Genomic DNA, 19198 nt, shown 5'->3' on the forward strand with positions numbered 1-19198 from the left:
TTAATCCACTTCTATTTTACTTGGTACATACTCTTCTCATTGGGATTTCTCATGTTGAATAGCACATTCTCAAATCATTTTATTTATTCCACCGATACAATGACAGTTTACAACATTTCAATTCAATCTTTTACTCAGAACAACAAATGCTTCTACAAGTTTTATTATCCCCCCTCCCCCCAAAATTCTCCTACCCTTCAATGTTTATCTTCAATACAAAGCTTTCCCAGTGTCCAGATAACATGACTTTCATCTATTTTTGGGTCAAAATACGGAAATGGGCAAAAATGAAGTCAAATTGCAGGCCAAAGCAGAAGTGCAAATGCAAAATGGCACTTCTTATTTACAATTGTGAATTAATCTGTTTATTTTAAGGTCCCTTGCATACCTTTCAGCTGGGGTAATCAGAAAGAGTTATTTGCAACTGGGAATTATCAGGCTCAGCTGAATACTGTCTGATGAATGCCCTTCTCCACCAAATCTCAAATGCCTTCTGTATATTTGGACAATCATCTCCTTTATTAAGAAATCTATCAAACCAATTCAGTAACACGGTCTGTTGCTGGAGTAAAGGAAGTGTCAATATAGTTTGGCTTAGTCCATCCTCAACCAATTTCCTATCAACGGTTCTAGAAGCTCTCCTCATCCATCCAAAATCTTCATACAGAGCTTCTAGCCATGTTGACAACAAGGAAAATCTTATTTCTTTTGGCACCAGTATGTGTCCCCTTCCAATGCCAATGCACAATTGTGCTGTGATTCTACTGATCTCATGGCGGTAAACTGTTGGAACCTTGGAGTGAAGGGTAGCAAGTTCTTTCTGCTCAGCCCATATCTCCACAAATTCCTCACCCATCTTTTTGCCAATCAAAATGTCAACAATCCACTGAATATTGTCAGCTTCACGAGTTATGTCGCTCATTACAACCGCCCGATCCGGCCTCTCATCGCCGTTGGTTGCTTCAGATAGGCAAAGGAGAAGAGAGCTGATGCACTTGTGGCAAAGATGATAAAGTGTGTCTTTGGAAACATCAAGTCTGCTGCTGTCATTAGGTGCATTCTCTTTAAGCAATCTAGATAACAGAGCTTTCATTTCCCTACGAGCTTTGTCGTCTTTTGCTTGCAGAACACCACTTATTAGGTTCAAGAAGATGTCATCAGCTCTGTCAGCAGTAGATGGATCCGATGATACTCTATGAAGAACTTCAGTTGCAGAGTCATGAATCTGCAGATGTTCTAGCTGAGATATCACTTCCTCCTGTTCATCCTCGGTCCATGGAATAGATTCCAAATATTCTAGGCATGACACAACCCCAAGATCAAACATGATAGCTGCTGATACCTACAAAATAAGGTAAGCAAAAATACGACCATAAGAAACCAACTTCACTCAAGAAAAAAAAAATGTACCGAGCAATGAACTTCAAGGAAACGCTAAAGTGGGGTTATATTCAATAGTGTATGAATTTTCCTCCCTAAGCACGCTGCACAAGTCATTAGTTTCTCCAAAAACTTATTATAAGTGTTCAAGGAGAGGTTTCCTTCAAAAGTACCCTTATTTCATTAAGCTTCCTAAAGTGATAAATTCACATCAATAAACCCAGGTTGAATCAATATGTGGGAAAATACTCACTAAAGAAAAAAAACAAAGCAATATGAATTAAAATTTACTCATGGGCATAGTTTAGCAATGTGGGATGTGAAAATGAAAGCAAATGGGAGTGTCATGGCTTAAACATTCTTTCTTTTAACTTCCCCAAAAGCTGATTTTAATTATATAAGCTAATTATGTAAACTAGATTATTTTTTCTTCTTTCTTTTTTTATTTCTTTATCTAATGTTTGTCCAAATAGAACTTAATTAAATTATATACTCTAACAAGCTTAATTAAAGTGAGAGACTTTACATCATACCTTGAGCAAGCTCAAAACTTTAGGAACCCCATCGCCCATGGAACGCAACCTGCCCTTGAGATCCTCGCTGTGCATCAAAACCACAGCTTCCACATACACTTCCACGTCGTCGCAGTCGCTGATCTCCACCGAGTGCGACACCGCGCCGTCGCAGCGAAGCTTCTCCGCGAAGAACCGGCTCTTGTCGGCCAGAACGCTCTTCCGGACCTCCATCGACACCCTCAAGCCGTCCCGCCCAACCACCGTGAGCCGGACGTCGCCCCCCTCGCGCAAGGCGGGCTCGCGGAGGAGCTTGGAGAGCCGATCTTGCGCCTTGCGGCGCTTCTCGTCGGAGAATTTGTGCTCCTCCGACATCATGTCGAAGAGGGTTTGCGTGTGCGAGTGAGTCTGAGAGAGAGTCTGACTCGGGCGAGTTGATGAGGGTGGAGGTGAGAAGGTTCTAGAAGGGGAAAAGGAGAGCGTTGGGTCAGGTATGAAACCCTGCTTTATCATCGTTGACACTTCTCTCGATTTCAAACCACTTTCTCCACCCATTCTTCAATTCTCTCCCTCAATTCTCTGCTCCAATTTACCTACTTTCAACCACAAAAACTCACAATTTGAAACTGCAAATCCAATTTTTGCCTCAAATTCTCACTCACAAACTCACACTTGCAAGTGTTGCAGAGGAAAAGGAGAGAGAAAGAGAATCCAAGACTGTATGCAACTCCAGAGTTTTTCAGAACATTTCTTTATCAATTAAACATTATTTTGATACCACTTTTATAAAGATCATTTCTTTGAAATTGAAACAATAAAAAAATTGTTCAAGTTCCTCTTTTTAATTTTAAAAAATCCATTTATTTTATGATTAGAAAAGACATTATTAGTGGCATGTGCACATACCTGCCCTACCTTTCTACAACTTCAAATACATTCATGCTCTCACTTACCAACAAAACCCTCTTTTGCTTTTATTCAATTCTCTCTTTTTTTATTATTATTCACAAAAGTAGTTGAATAAGCACACACTAAATTTGAAAACAATCTTTGGTAGTTAGAATCATAATTTAATTAGTATCTCATCATTAGAAAATAATGACATTTATGAAATTTTACATCTAATTATAATTTGTCTTATTCTCCATTATCTTATTTATTAATATGATGCAATTTTGAAATGAATTTCCTTTATTTGAATGTATATATTTTCTTCATTGTAATGATGCAGGATAAAGAATAACAATACATTGAAAATCCTGCACATCTGGAAAAAATAATTTTATTATTGAAAAGAACAACTTTAAAAGTGTATCTGACAAATTATAATTATAAACATTATCTTCTAATATTCAATTTTCAAAATAATTATTAAATGTGAGATTCATCTATATAACACTTGTTATATACAGCTGGTAGAAGCTATGCCCTACACTTTTTTGGGTAAGAACATTCAATTATCTACATATTTACTACCTATGGATATAATCATCTCAACAAAAATTTATTATCTGATCTAATAAAATAGATTATTTTTGCAATTCTTTTGCAATTTTTTTACTAGATATAATTTAGTAAAACTTATTTTTATTGAGTTGAATTGAGTCAATAAATTCAGAACCTTTGAATTTAGTTCCTTTTTAGGGTTCATATATATTATAATGAATAAGTAGTAGAAGTTTTGTATCTTCTATTCAATCTTCATCTCTGGTATTTTACTTTATTAAAAAACTAAAAAAGATGAAAAGCAAGCACAGATCCATTAGCAATAAAGTGAAACAGAAAAGAAAGAGTTATGTTTTTTTATATTTGATGAGTATTTAGGAATAATGGAAGACATAATTGCGTACGTTATAAATAAGAAATAAAGGGTTGTATAATTGAGAATTGGAATACATAACACTCAAAAGTTTTGTACACAATTCCTACTTTGGAGGTAGTTGCCAACTTTTATTTATTCCTAGGCTTTAAATTTCACTTAACATTCGAATCAATTTTTAAATTCAAATTAACCTTTTGTTTCTGTTAAAGAGTATACTAACTTATTTAACATTTATTTTTAAAAATAATTAAAAATAAAATTCACTTCAAATTTAATAGCTACCACTACAAGAAAATTATCAAATAAAAACTAATTGTTAGAGATCAAAATAATTAGTTACAATAATAACTAAATTAGAGACCACTTTAGAAACTAAAAAAAAAAATTTTAAATTAGTTTCTATTATTATTAAATAGTTTTTAAATTGATATCTAATTAGCTACCAAAGTTTTAACTACCAATTATTTACTTTCTAAATTTGGTAGCAAAAACCTTGGTTGCTAATTAAATAACAATTTAGAAATCATTTAACAATAATATAAACTAATATAGAAAACCAAAAATTTATTTAGTTCCTAATGGTCTCTAATTTAGTCACTATAACAATTAATTATTTTTTTGTCTTTAAAATTGATTTCTATTTCATAATTGTCTTGTAGTGTGCAATAGATTATTTGTTTCAAATTTTTTTTTTTAATTTCTTAGAATCCAAAGATATTAAAGATGTATTTGAATTTTAGTTCAAACAACCAAATCAGCTTTCATTCCAATTGAATATTGTGTTAACATATTTGTTATTTTATTTTTCAGATCTAGTTAGAAGCAAAATTCATTTCACTTAAAGGCTATACTAATTTTTATTCAACTTAATTTCTTACTTAAACTTCCCAAACATTAAGTATTTGCATTTATACTGATCTCTCCAAGCTTATAGGGGAACAAAGGCCAACACAATTTGAAAAGTTGAAAGCACATAATTTAATGTTTTGGTTGGATGAGTAGATGAAAATGTGAGGAAATGAAAAACAAGTAAATAAAATAAAGAATGAAAAATGAAAAATGAAAGAAAAGAAAGGAAAACAAAAATTACTTTTGTTTAGATTTGATAAAAGAAAATGAAAAAAGATGAATTGTAAGTTAATGTGATTGGTTTAAATGGATAGAAATGAGTTAATGTTTTTGTCAATTTTCCAATTACACTAATGCTCTTGTGTTTTATGAGAGAATAGAAAATAATTATCCATGTGTGTGATGCCTCAAGTGTGAAATTGGAGCTAATAACCTATTATCAATGTTTATAATCGAGTATGCAATAAGAAGAACACATACTAATCTTGAAAAGAAAAAAGCTTTTCCATCAAATAAATTTAAATCCAGTGAAGTAAATGTAGTAGTTTTTCTCCAATAGTAAGTGAAAGACACACCATGCAGAGATTTGGTTTGGGAAGTCATGATTAAGATTTTAAAAAAAGGTTTATCATCGAAATTTTTAACTATAGTGCCAAGATTTTGGGTGTTTGCTTTTGAGAATATTTTTTTATATTTTTTATTTAAATTAATTTTTAGTAAATATTTCAGTTTTTTTTAAAAAAATTTACATAAAGATAACAATATATTTATTTATTGTGTATATTTAGAAAATAAAGATAGAGAAATGGTTAATGTTTGATATTCTCTTACATTTTGTTCTATATATATACTACTAGAATAAAATAAATCACAAGTTCTTTCATATAATATATCTTTTATATTTTTAGAATATATCTCTAAAATTCAAAATTTCAATTGTGGTATAGAGTTATTGTTCTTACTAGACCTATAGAATAGAAGGAAAATGAAATTTTTCACAGGTCGTTTACTCCATTCTTTGATGGCAAAAATGATGATATATGGATGGTAAGAATACAAACATATCTAGAGGGAATAAATTTATGGGAAGTTGTGGAAGAAGATAACATTATTGATTTGCTATTTGAATGAATTTTGCTTAATATTTTTATTTAAATTAAAATTTAGAAAATATTTCAGTTTTTTCAAACATCTTTTACATAAACATAAAAGTAGATTTATTTATTATTTATATTTAGAAAATACATCTTGCTCTATATATAAAGTGAACAAAATAAATCACAAATCCCTCTATATAATTTATCTCTTATATTTTTAAAATATATTTTCAAAATCCAACCTCTCAACATTTGCCATTACAATTTTAATCGGAATATTCTCATTTGTTCACAATTTTTCAAATATAAAAAGTGTGACAAAATTGTAATCCACAATCGTAATTTAAAACCTTGTGTAACTCTCTCAATTACAATTGTTTAGACTCGCTTAAAGATATCATTTAGCTCGTTACCACTTTTCTTTTTGTAGATAATGTGTTATACTCTTAGGCACCTCATAGTTCTTCACTAATTTATCATTAATAAGATTTACTTACATATTTCATCAGTAATCATATTTTTTAAGAAAAAATGTTTGTTGAATCTTAACTATGTAGCACAGACACTGTCATGAATATTGATACGACACAAACACGAATATACGTATAATCTCTAAAATGTAGGACAAAGAGACACATACGTATATATTATATAATTATGAATTATATAAATTGACAATAAAGATATAAAGATTTATGTGCAGTATGTTCCAGTTTATTTTTAGCAGAAAGATTTTTTTTATGACTGGTTCGAAATGATTTATTTCTTATTTTTATAATCATAAAAAAATTTATACAATAAGTTTGAATTTTTTAAAAAATAATGTATTTTATCTTTTTAAAAATTGTGTTAGACCCGTGTTAGAATTGTCAGAAATCAAACATATATTTTTTGAATTGAACACTTAATCAATAAGTGTCCTACGAGTGTCGTGTCAGATATGTGTGTCTGATATAGACACGTAATTTAAGAGGAGTGTTTGAGTTTCATAGATATAATAGTAATAGGTGTGAATATGAGTTAAGAGAAGTGGTGGATGAGTTGATTGTGTAGAAATTAGTTAGAACTTAGAAGTTCTTAAAGCAGTTTAAAGGATTTGTTTTTGTTGGTGTATGGTTTGTGATGTGGTGGCGCCACTATCCATCAGTATCGCAATGAAGGAGGCAGAGAGAATGAAAGGGACAAGGAAATTAAATGCACAAGACACAAAAAAGTTACAACTTGGTGACTTGGAAACATCACACCATTCATAACTTACAATGAACATGTTACATAATCAAACATGGATTCCTTAACTTGGCAACCACCGACTCAGACACACAAATGTTGAGAACTTCGATTGCATAACTTGGCTACCACACAATAGCTCAAAGATCATTCCTGGAGCATATACAAGTTTCCTCCTTTTAACCTGCAAACTGCACTACAGTAAACAACAATTCAAGAACTCAGTTGTGAGTGTAGTGAAACCAGAGACTGTATAACTACACATTTATAAGAATTGATTTGGCCTAAAACTATTCAAATTTCACATGAACTTTTTTTTCTGGTTTACTCAAACTTAATTCAGTTCTATACAGTTTAAATTTTTGTCTGTTATGTGTATTTAGTTATATCTTTAGTTATGAATTTAATTACATATAGCCAGTTTATAAATAATCAAACTATACTTAACTGATTTGCTTCATTAACCAAGTTTAAAGAATGACTTATAGAATTGAATCTCCAACTAATTTGGAGTAAAACAGAAAAATGCATGTGCTCCTGAATGTGTATATAGAGACCTTCAGAAGACGTTCATCTCCTCTTGCACTTGATCTTCAAAATTGGCTTCCTTTTCTCCTCGAGTTGTGTCGAAGAGAGGAGCATCAAGCTCAGGAGGCTTCTGGCAACACATGAATGTTGTACTAATCAAACATGTAATAACAACAAGGAATAGAGGATGGAGTTAAACATGATGTGGCAATAGTTAGCTGATGTTACCGTGCAACGAACTAGAGCCCAATTGACACCCCGAAAGAATGGATGATTCTTAATTTCATTTGCTCCTTCTCTTGAACCCAATCTGCTTTTGGGGTCTCTGTTCAGCAACCGGTACATTAACTGCTTTGCACTGAAACTTACCTGCATCATCATTTTATCTTATTTAATTTATTGACATGTAGATTAATTTAAACTATGGAGGTTTAATCTTTCAGCATGATGCACCTCCAGAGAGTTTAACCAGGTGAGATTTTCACAAGTATTTCATATGAAAGTCCAATTTTGAGCTCTTGATTTTAAGCAAATTGTTTTGCAGTATGGTTTAAAAGCATAGTTGTCAATGTGCAGCAGAACAACCTCACCTGTTTACTTTTGGGAAATTTAAGGTCCTTGTGAAGAATATTTGTAAATGTTCTTTGCCTGGTCTTTCCCCTGAATGGTGTATATCCAAAAAACATTTCATATAGAAGAATTCCTGAAAAAAGTAATGCATGCAGTCAAAAAAATAAGATCTTTAACTATATCTCGTGGCTTTTAAGAGAAAGAGACCAATAGGATTGGTTTCAGCTAGTGAATTCTGCTAATGACAATCCCTTTGATGAGAAAGATTCCTTTAAGGCAAAAATATTCACTGATAAACCCCACAAATTTATCCACCACATAGTAAATATATGCATTCAATTTTCTTTTAAAAAATTCTAGTTTTTTAAATTGATTTAGTTGCCTAATAGACTTTCTTTATTGTAAGAATTAAAAATTTACCCAGAGCCCACCAATCCACAGCACTAGAATGGCCTGAACCCGTTATAATTTCCTGCACAAGCATTGAACTGTCAAATGTAATTTACAACAAATTGTGAGAAACAAAAAGTTCAAGCAAGTTTCAACAACATGAATGCAATAATCTGTATATCCACCAGGATCCCATAACCAAGTTTCTTTATTTATCCTCCATGTCGGAATAAGAATCTTTCGTGTCTAATTGACAAGTTTATCAATAATGATTGTACAAACAAACTACAAGTCCTCTCCTTTTTGTTAAGTATATGATGAATAAAGGTTCAACTTGATCTATCAAATTATAAGGTGCAACACGTTAACTATATCACGCATGCTTCCCTAAGAATTTGGTGTCTATAATGATTTGCTGCTCAAGAAATAGTATGTCCAGAAACAACCAACCGGAGCTATGTACTCTTCTGTGCCCACAAAAGAGTTTGATGCTCTCATAGGTTCTGCCATGAATATGGGAGGTTGGTGGCCTTTCTGTGCTTTCTTCTTTTCATTTATAGATGGAACTAGAAGCTGTAAAGAATGCAACCAGCATAACATAAATTTGTCTGAGTTCTAAATCAAAGCTTCATTATCCTAAGTTTTATGTCTCTAAGATACCTGTGGTTTGCAAGATGTCAAACATGACAAATCAAAATCTGTTAGGGACACATGTCCACTGCTTTGTAGTAACACATTTTCTGGCTTCAAATCCCGATATATTATCCCTGTGGATTTCACCAAACAATGTTATAATCTTAGATGTTGTCTTAGTGTCTTAATATACGTAAATAAAGAATTTAAAGAACAATTTCTAAGCATATTTGAGAAAAATACTTCTAAACATCTGTACTATAGATTTAAGAAAAATAATTTAGGACATCTATGGATGATTGCCGCTGGATTTACTGATTCAGATATTAAGCAGTTCGTGCAGGTTGAAAAGAAGTATGTTGGGTGATGAATAAGAACCTACCTTGACAATGAAGATACTCCAATGCAACAACTACTTCAGCCGCATAAAATCTATATTATCAAGCACATTATTTCAGTAAAAGGAAAATAGAGAAACATAAGTAACTGTTGAAGAAGGATCATCTACATTTATAGTGGGTATGTACAAGTATTTAATAAAGTTGTAGTAAAATATATATACGTATGTGTAGAAAAATAAGGGAAAGATTGGATTAATAAAGATGCATAGATTGTTTGCATGGTAGTATAATATACCTCACTGCATCTTCCCTGAGAACCTTAGCTGGCTGTCGGTCAAGAAGAAGGAATAGTTCTCCACCAGAACAATAATCGGTTATCAAACAAACATGTGTTTTGGTCTGCAAATTAATCAAGTCTTTCAGAGAAAATAAAATTCATTTGATATAGTAAGTTAAGTAGTAATGCATGCATAATTTTGTTTTCTATAGTATGGAGGAACTTTTGAGTTAGATGAAATAGGAAATAAAGGCTTTGTATGATGTGTGAAACTATCCTTCATGAAAAGCAAGGGTGCATGCTAAAGAGCTTGCAAGTTATGACATATTTGCACTTTCTAATCATAGGCTTGAAGGAGCTTGCAAGTTATGACATATTTGCACCAGATCAAGTCATAAAGATCCTGATGTTCTTACACACTCTAATTCAATCTTATAAAACCGACTTATAAGATAAGGTTTGCATTCACTTGTATATTATAAAATATTCGTTCTTATTTATAATCGAAGTGGATGTCTAATCATAGTTGATATTTTGGTTTTTTGAGTTCAAGAACTGATATTGTACTTGTAGTCCACTGGAGTTTGAGTCCCATTTTCACTATTCTCTAATATCTAACTTTGCAGTGCATCGGAGTTACAAACCTGGAAGGAAGCATATAATGCAGGAAGAAAAGGGTGGTCCAACATGTCGAGGATCTCTCTCTCTGTGCAAGCTCTATGCACCTGTAGTTACAGCTGCGGTTAAAAGTGACCCACTTGGAATTTTTTAATTAACTGATAAAATTAAATGTATTACCAAGAAAATAAAGCCAACTCAGTACTGAACTATTTCCAAATAAACATTTCTAAAACTGTATGATAGGAGGTGACACGTTAAAACAAAAAAAAAATGTCAAATAATTTAATTATGTACCTTGTTACGATTGAGCATAATGCCCTTCTCCATAGCTTTCATGGCAAAATATTGGCCAGTTTCACCTAGCTCCACCAGATAGACACTGAAATCCAATAACAAGTGATATTAAAAAGCATAGTCCCTGGAGCATTATTGGAAAAAATAATGAACATAGAAAAAATTCATAAGTGGAAGAGAGTGACCATATTATAAAAGTTCAGTTTAAGGTTTTGATTCTTAGGTCCCATGTAATACGTTTCCAGATCATCACAGTCATTTAGTTACTATGTTTCAGTAAGCAACTAACGTAAGCCTCATGCAATTGTTCATGCACGTTTCAAATGTTGGGAAGTCGAAAAGAGAATCAAGAAAAAAACCTGCCGGTATCTCCTGATCCCAAAGGTTTAACTGGCTTAAAATGATTCAAGCCTATCTGCTCTCCACTTTCTAGTATCTGCACAACCATGATCACATAATGAATTTGCCAAATGTAACTTAACATGAGATAATAAAAATGACTAGGAATAAATTTTAAATATAACAACAGAGAAGGACCTTTCAGGCCATGTTCACCAATTTAAACAGTCTTCAATAGATTACATAATTAAAAAATATATATCATTTCCAAAAAAAGTATAAAAGGAAAAGGAAAAACAAGAATGGAAGCCAACACCAATGTCAAATGAGACAAGTCGAAATTTCATCACATATGTCATGTTAGTTGTTTTTAGTCTTATTTTATAGGAAAATGTCACTTGTGACAACTGTATTCAATTTACAACTGTGATATGACATAATACCATTTTAAAATTGTTTTATCTTTTTAGTAGAATCTACATTTCAAAAAAAGTTATTTATCTTTTGAATCATAATCTGGTATAAGGTGTTATCATATCAACACTCTATTTTATACTAATACTTCCTAAATTTTTTGGTAGTCTATAGCAATAGCAAGAAATACCAGAAAATATGACATAATTTCAAATACATAAGTAATACCTTCTGAATAGCTTTCCAAGCAGCTTCATCCCTCCTATGTGGTTTGGGGTGAACCACTTTTGAATGGTTCATCCATAAATCTTCTGGTTTCTGAAGGTAGCAAAAAAATGATATGAGAAAAATTGAATGCAAGAGCTTTTCAAAGGATACTGATGATCAACCTTACCAAATTAGCATCTGGAAGTTCTCTCAATGCATCATCGACATTTTCAGCAGTGTCTTTTACCTGAGGATGGATGTCAAATACATTTGTTTTAACTTTGAAAGTACAAAGCACAACAAAGTGAACAAAGTTTCTTACTATAACATATAATACAGACAAATTATATACAAAACTTTCTCTAAAAGTCTCTATTTGGATATATAAAGATGTTGAAAACCCAACAGAAAATTGGAGATCTCAATATATGTTAAACTAATAAAGCACTTGGATAGAAACCAGACCAATTTTTCTCCCTCTTTTGCTGTATTTTCTGCAATGCGGTTGTGAAGAGGCTCCACGTGTTGACTACCATCAAGTTGAACTCCAATAAAGTACTGTACCTCTCCCTGTTCAACAAAGAAATACAGAAACAAGTAAACCTTGATTTCTGTTCGAAGATTTGGTAAATGGGACATCATTAACTACCAAAAACAAAAAGTTATATGGCAGGACATTAATATACAACACCTTCGTATGACTATCATAAACTGTACCTTCTGATCACGCATAGGTTGCAAATGAAACAAGTTCCAGAACTTTTTACCTGAATCGAGTAGAACAATTAGTAACCATATTTAGCTTCAAGCTATTAAATAGTTATTTTCCTTAGAAGGATTCATAATATGAAAGAAATATGGTTCTTTTTATGAAGAAAATATAGTGTGACATTGAACATCCTTAGAACTTTCCATCATATGCTTCCATACGAATTATTCTGGTAATACAAACAAAAAAACAATCTAAAATAAATTAGCTTATTGAACAAAGTTAATAAGCTTACCAGTCTTTGTATAATTGATGAGTTGCACAGTGACGTCAGTTTGAGTGTCAATAGCCTCTCTAATTTTTCTCACTGTTGCTGGATCAGTTTCAGGCCCTTGCAGAAACCTATATAACCATGTAGCATATAAATAAATACATTTTGTCAAAAATGTAATAATTTTAGAGTTCAGTTTGCTGAAATTTTTAGTATCTTGCTTTATATGTATTCGGTATGCAACAACTACACTCTTTTTTTCATAGAATTTTTCATATATCCTTCATGGAAGCTTCCATATACTCCAGTAAATGAAGCCTAAGGTAAAGCTTGAAGCACCAATATGCAATACTCTGTAATATCAATTTCAGTGTTTTGATATTCATTTTCATGGTAAGTGTGTATTAGTTGCAACCATACCTGCAGTTTCTTCCCAATATTTCTTCACGACTATACTCCGTAAGCTCCAAGAAGCTATCAGATGCAAAGATCTGGAAAACCAAATTGTTGAGTTATTATGAAATTTTGTCTCGTTTGAAATGTGATTTTGAAACAGATTTCAGATAATGTTTTTGTTATTATTGCAGATTTTAATTTAAATTTCAAATTGTTTCAGTTACGTTTTGATATTGTTTGAAAGATTAGACCTTTTAATAATTTCAAATTGTCTGGGAGTCTACATAAACGCATTCTCATCATGGTTTTTTTCTAATTTTAATCTCTTAACTTTTCTATGAGAGTTCCATAATTTCTATATTTTATTTTTCATATTCCAACACGAATCCCATTTAGAAATCCAGCATCATTTGTTGCAGCATAAATGATCTTGAAAAAGAAAAGAAAAGCTGATCTTACAATGGGGTTATCAGGTAGCCTGGGATCAGTAATGACAAAGTTCTTCTCAATACGTTCAAGTGTGGTAGCAAGATCAAGACCCTTTCTCTTTTCCTTTCTCTGTACTTTGCCATCAAAACTACCAGACCTCTCACCATCCTCATCACTACTCTCAGAGCTACCCTCAATAACAGCTTCGTCATTGAAGCTTCCAAACTTGGACTGATTTTTCCTGATGAACCTGAAGCATAGACAAATAAATTAGAAAGATGAAGTATTTTATAACTAAAAGAAACATAAAGTTGCTTCATAGGATCAAATACAAATAACATATTCATTTAAAAACCTTGTATTTTAGCCGGATGATCATGCCCCGTGAAGGAAAAGTAGTAATTTAAAAGAATCTAATTGAAATATCCTGTTATCTAATTATGAATTGTCTCATCTAATAAGATCATTGACTTTTGTAGTACTTGGAGATATCACGTACATAACATTCATAAAAATATTTCATAGCTACAACTTATAAAACAGCTGCAAATCTTACCTTATCGAGGAGTCTGGGTTTCAAAGTTCACTTACTAATATGATATCATATAAAGTTTGAGAATTTGTTGGATATATCAAGTCATCCACTATCGGAGAACCATCTATTATATAATCTCACGCACATTACATGTTTGATCTCAGCATGAAAGGTATGTATTGGAGATTTCATGCTATGTATTGGAGATTCCAGTTCGATTTGTTTACGGTGTAAAATTTTGTAATGCATCAATTAAACACTTTTTAGAAGTAGTTCAAAAACTATTTCTTTATAAACAAGCATGCATATGTACCCCATGAAGGAACGGCGACGAGATGTTTTGTGTTTGTTTTCGGGTATCTCAGTGATTTTCTCCATTGAAGTTCTGTCTCCTGCATGTGATTTACGTCTAAAAGAAGCCACACTCTCAGATTTTCTCCTGGATGACTTTTCTGGTTTATCTTGATCATCATCACCGGATGCTGACTTTCTGATCAAGGGACGACCTCCTGATTCACTCAGTGCCCGTGGCCTCCTCACAGCCAGCAACAACTCTGATACTGAACTATTTGCCTTCTCTTTCTGACGAGCTGCATCACCAATACACACCAACCTGTTAGTTTTCTCTGTGTTTCTACCATACATTAACTTCTTAATCATACTTCTAACTTAATCGTTTAACAGTCTAGTGATTATTCTTTTTCTGAAAACAATGCTTACATAATTTGAGGTTGCATATTCCTTTAAAATATAAAAATATTAGAGGATATACATGGATACATACCATCGTATCGAATCAAGGATTCGGGTAATCCATTGGGACGTAGCATGTTCTCCTTGTTTCCCTCTGTATGCTTGCTAACCTCCACTTGCATTCTGCCACCATCATACACAATCACTACTTGCTGCTATGTAAGTTTAAAGTAGTGCACAAAACAATCTTTATTATTACAAAATAAGCAATGATAATCATGGTTGTTAATAAAATTTTAATACTTAAAAAAATAATAAATTAAATTATTATATACAATATGGTAGAATATGGTATAAAATACATACACATCTACACGAAATTATTAAATTATATAAATTTCAACAACTAACTTTTTAATTAGTAGTTACAGCTCTGAAGTTAATTTCTTTTCCTTCTAAAAGTGAAACCACCATAATTAAGCAGTCTGGTATCTGTATCAGACAATGATGCATGGCAACGTTCCATTATATGAACACCCACGTGCAACTGAAAACTATATTAAAAAAACATCCACGTGCAGCATATCAATGCTCCCTTTGTCTCCTATTTCTCAGGTAATACAATTAATGCCAAGTAATGAATTGTTTAGTATGAAGAACAGTAACAAAGATGTGGATTGAACGAGATCCATTATTTGCCTAAAATAGCAAAATATTTTACAAGAAAAAATGCATGCATGATCTCTCCCTCTCATATTTCGTTTTCTAGTCACATAAGGTTTTTGCGTGATCCACTCTTTTTAAGTACTAAAAGATCTCTATTATATAGATAGATAAATGAATATAAGATATAATGAAATATAAAATTTGTAGTTATTAATGTATATGAAGAAGACGAAGTGATAATAGACATAACAGAGCAGTGTTTGGCATTTTGTAATTCGAAGGAAAAGGATATTACAGAAGGGTCATTATCAGTGTGGAGTGTTTCTTATCTTAAAATATGCAAAGGACAAGTTGTGAACAAGACCAAAGCAAGGAAGTGTCAATTATGAGAGTGTCCCAACCCAACCATGCCCATCAGCCACAGGAATGAATCACAGCAATAATAGAGAAGAAAGTATGAGTAAAAAATGTGCTCAAGAGGGGTACCCTATAAATTTAAGGACTCTGCCATCGTGGTCCTTGATGGGAGCAATAGTGAGAAGGTTCCAAAAGGGTGTTCCGTCCTTCTTGTAATTGAGTAACCTTCCACAGTAGGTCTGCCCAGTTTGTAAGGCCTCCCTTATCTTTGCCACATCATCCGGATCCGTGTCTGCTCCCTGCATAAACCGGCTGCCACCCCACCCGACCCGTTTATACTTTCCTTATTGTCCTTTTCGTTACAGTTATTACAGTTACGTGACCCTTCCATCATACTTCTTTTTCATTCAATAATTGCAATTTTTATTCTGTTCATTTTACTCTCAATTAATTAATATCCATACACTTTCACTTAATTATCCCACATTCTATTTTTTATTTTTTTTATATATTTTTACTGTGAATTAAAAAATTAAGACTTGAAAAAAAGTAACTTGAAACGTACCAGTTTCTCCCTATGACCTCCTTGGACGTATAACCCGTCATCTTGAAAAACCCGGCACTGGCGTACATTATCGGGTAATCGGGTTTGGTAGCATCCGAAACCACGAAAGTTTGTTGAAACGCCGACAAAGCGTCCCTCAGGTCCTCCGAAACCCTCGGGATTCCTCCCCGGTACTCCCTCCCGTCGTCGGAGGACTCGCCGGAGCTTCGAACGGAGTTGCCGGAGTCCCTCCTCGACCCACCGGTCACCTTCACGCCCGGCTCCTCCCCGCCGGAGGTCTGAACCGCCACTCCCTGCGGCTTCCCGGTTTCCGTGTCCGTCTTCAGCACCAGACCCCATTCCGCGGCGCGCTTCGCGGCGTTTCCGACCTCCGCCGGAGGCTCGCCGAGCACCGCGGCGAGTGTTTGTGATGGCGGCGGCGGAGTGGAATCCTTTAGCGCCATCCACGACGTGGCGGTGACCTCATCGGGACCGCCGCCACGTTGCTGCTTCTCCGGTTGCTCTTCGACGCGTGAGTCGACCCACGTCTTCCACGTGGATTGAGTGCGTAATGGCGAGATTACCGGCTTCTCGTTGGAGTAAGAAGACGACGAAGGGTTGAACACTTCGAGCGAGCCACGTTGATCCCTCGGAAATGCCTCCATTCTTCTCACTCTCTGCTCCATTCATGTACATGCGACAATTTAATATCTCAGAAAACAAGAATTAACGATGCAAATGACTTGTCAATACTCAGTTACCATAACTACAGACAATAAAGCCCTGCACTTTGTTGTTGAATGAGAATAAAGAGTTCATGTTATAGAATCTGTGTATTGTTATTGTTAGTTGGTTACAAAAGATCTGAAAATAAGACTTGGGTCACATCTAGTCTGAAGAAAAGGCATGAGTAGTGTGTTATATGGTAAATTTGTGATTAGTAAGTGTACATGAATAATAAATTTCTGCATGTTGATGTGGGATGAGGATAGAGATTGAGTTCACAGTGTTTGATGCGTACTTTGGAACTAACATATGATGTTGTCCGAGTATCATATGATGGTGGTGCAGTGTTAGTAATGGGAATGGCAAGGGCATGTGATGGGAGTGGGACTCCTACAGCGAATGATGAGTTGTGTGGGGCTTTTTGCTCGTTTTGATTTCGTTGGTTCATCACATTTATTCAGGCTAATTTTGTTTGCTTGAGGGTGGAATATTGAAATGAGTGGTGGAGGTTGATTACTTAGGAGGGGACACTAATTAATGCATCGAAACTGGACTAAGACACTGTCGGGGTTCTTAGCTAATGATGTCAGAACACAAGTGTCCCCAATGGATAGAGGAAAATCCCCAGAGAAGGACACGTGATGATGGCAGAGAAATTTGGAGAAAATCTTTGATGGAAAGCTGTGGTGAGCCAAAAGTGCTTCTTCTGCTTGCGTGGAACAGAAATGAATGTTGGGGAATTTTTCATGTCATCCATCTAACAGACTCATCATCAGAATGACTTCCTAAACCACCAACGATTTCATTCATAGGCTGTCAGAGGACATAAATTGACGTAGTGCAAGGACAGTTCCAGAATCGTGCGAAAAGTTCAAAAGTTAAGTAATTCCAGCATGAAAAAAAAGTCAGGTTAGATATATCATATACCTCTAGTTGTGCTTTTGCAGGGGTCAGAAATCTTCTGAATTTGGCAGTGGTGTGGACTTGTGATGCTGCTTATTCTTGAAGAAATCAGCACACAGTATATAAACAGAGAGAAAACTGATTTCTAGAAATGGGTTATAGGACAGGTGGAATAAAAAGATGAAGGGGTCACTGTTGGAAAGGTTTGGGTTCCCATCCCTGTGTATGGATATTTCACATGGGACACATTCCTCTTTGCACGAATTCCTAAAAGTCTAGTATATTATAGTGCAACCTTGTTCACTGTGGAGTCCTAAAACATTTGAGAGAAACAAAATTTTACAGGGTGGAGGAGCCAAACAGTGACATATCTTCTGATGCTGCTTCTTAACCTAGGTCTTACCTTCAATGATTTCTGGTGTCAGAACGTAATTGCCAGTCTGGAAGTGTGCTGTCAAAAAAGAAAAGCATCAAGAGCAGAGAACGTGAACATCATCTGAGTCTCCACAAGCATGTTGATCGCTGCAGGCTAGCTGTACCCTCCTTTTGTTCCAAGGACAACAATGTTTGGTTTTCTATGTCTGAGGTTGTGGACTTATAGCCCAGGACAAATGCAAAATCAGACAACCAAAAATGGCAAATATCCTCTCTTTTGGTTCTTGAAAAACTTGTGGAATACTAATATACCCACTATCTTGCACAAGGGTAATTCTTGCATTGCATTGCATATCTAAGAAAAGAGGAGCTTGTTGAAAGGGCATGGTCACAAGGATAAGCTTGAGAAATGGACACATGAGACCTTGTTGGTAGACGCTGGATGATTCATGACCACAAAAAATCCTCAAGATTTTGTGTTTAAGTCTATACTTTCCCCTTTAAGTGGGCAACAAATGGTGATTGATGTTTACCTTTTTTATGTAGTTGCCTTCTCAATGGTGAAATGATTGAAAGTGAAAGAGTTCTTTCATCAACTTCTTGATGTGAAGGATCAAGCATACCTAGGATAACTCATCTGCTATCCCTTAAATATCAACCATCCACAAATTACTCCCAATATTGAAAGAACAAATTCTTTTAAACAAAGCAAAAACAGGAATATATATTATTGAGTTTAATTAACTCAACTGTCCCTTGCTTCAGTTTTTATCTATCATGGTTGGAGGAGAACAGATTTGAATCAACTCTTAAATCTTACAGATAGTAACAACTCTGCTATATTCAAACATTCACTCCTAATAAAAATCTTATTTCGGCTGCAACATATTGAAACAATTTATCTTCTGCTATTTATCATGTCAAATATACCAATTAATACAGTTTTTTCCTACTCTAACAAGTTTTACACAGTAAACTACTTAGATATTATACATGTCAGAAAAGTTTAAATTATCTATATTTTCATATAAATTTAATATTTTTTATTTAAGGAATTCCACCTGTTTTTTATAAGGGTTGAGACAGTCTCTTC

The 19198-nt window shown here is 33.8% G+C and overlaps 2 protein-coding genes across 16 annotated transcripts; both read right to left on the reverse strand.

Moving 5' to 3' along the window:
- Window positions 1-54: 54 nt before the first annotated feature.
- On the reverse strand, window positions 55-2839 carry LOC137819652 (BTB/POZ domain-containing protein At5g60050). Its single transcript, XM_068623588.1, has 2 exons — window positions 1914-2839; window positions 55-1342 (listed from the first exon to the last, which is right to left on the reverse strand). Exons 1-2 carry the CDS (start codon window positions 2445-2447, stop codon window positions 392-394), a joined length of 1485 nt encoding a protein of 494 aa, XP_068479689.1. The 5' UTR covers window positions 2448-2839; the 3' UTR covers window positions 55-391.
- Window positions 2840-6833: 3994 nt separating this feature from the next.
- On the reverse strand, window positions 6834-18692 carry LOC137819916 (phototropin-1-like). 15 transcript variants are annotated; one of them, XM_068624478.1, is made up of 25 exons: window positions 18134-18462; window positions 17755-17819; window positions 16123-16778; window positions 15687-15869; window positions 14626-14717; window positions 14155-14431; window positions 13337-13556; window positions 12902-12972; window positions 12506-12612; window positions 12219-12268; window positions 11967-12071; window positions 11689-11748; window positions 11523-11612; window positions 10901-10977; window positions 10542-10626; window positions 10271-10351; window positions 9645-9748; window positions 9391-9440; window positions 9036-9142; window positions 8826-8948; window positions 8406-8457; window positions 8006-8118; window positions 7644-7784; window positions 7445-7545; window positions 6834-7078 (listed from the first exon to the last, which is right to left on the reverse strand). In XM_068624478.1, the coding sequence occupies exons 3-24, from the start codon at window positions 16764-16766 to the stop codon at window positions 7447-7449; spliced, it is 2931 nt and encodes a 976-aa protein (XP_068480579.1). In that variant the 5' UTR covers window positions 16767-16778; window positions 17755-17819; window positions 18134-18462; the 3' UTR covers window positions 6834-7078; window positions 7445-7446. The 15 variants fall into 15 exon arrangements, with proteins under 15 accessions (XP_068480579.1, XP_068480335.1, XP_068480810.1 ...); XM_068624234.1 differs by having other exon boundaries at window positions 6834-7083; window positions 18134-18427; XM_068624709.1 differs by having other exon boundaries at window positions 6834-7083; window positions 7445-7542; window positions 17755-18043; window positions 18134-18410.
- Window positions 18693-19198: the final 506 nt, after the last annotated feature.

The sequence above is a fragment of the Phaseolus vulgaris genome, chromosome 11, assembly GCF_000499845.2.
Source record: "Phaseolus vulgaris cultivar G19833 chromosome 11, P. vulgaris v2.0, whole genome shotgun sequence".
In the NCBI taxonomy this organism is placed as follows: domain Eukaryota; kingdom Viridiplantae; phylum Streptophyta; class Magnoliopsida; order Fabales; family Fabaceae; genus Phaseolus; species Phaseolus vulgaris.

Coding starts and splice junctions, on each gene's coding strand:
- LOC137819916 (XM_068623773.1), bottom strand. CDS start 17,275: ATGAACCAACGAAATCAAAACGAGCAAAAAGCCCCACACAACTCATCA. Junction 14,432..14,625: donor ATCCTTGATTCGATACGATG/GTATGTATCCAT, acceptor TTGGTGATGCAG/CTCGTCAGAAAGAGAAGGCA. Junction 8,949..9,035: donor TGACATCTTGCAAACCACAG/GTATCTTAGAGA, acceptor CATTCTTTACAG/CTTCTAGTTCCATCTATAAA.
- LOC137819652 (XM_068623588.1), bottom strand. CDS start 2,447: ATGGGTGGAGAAAGTGGTTTGAAATCGAGAGAAGTGTCAACGATGATA. Junction 1,343..1,913: donor AAGTTTTGAGCTTGCTCAAG/GTATGATGTAAA, acceptor CTTATTTTGTAG/GTATCAGCAGCTATCATGTT.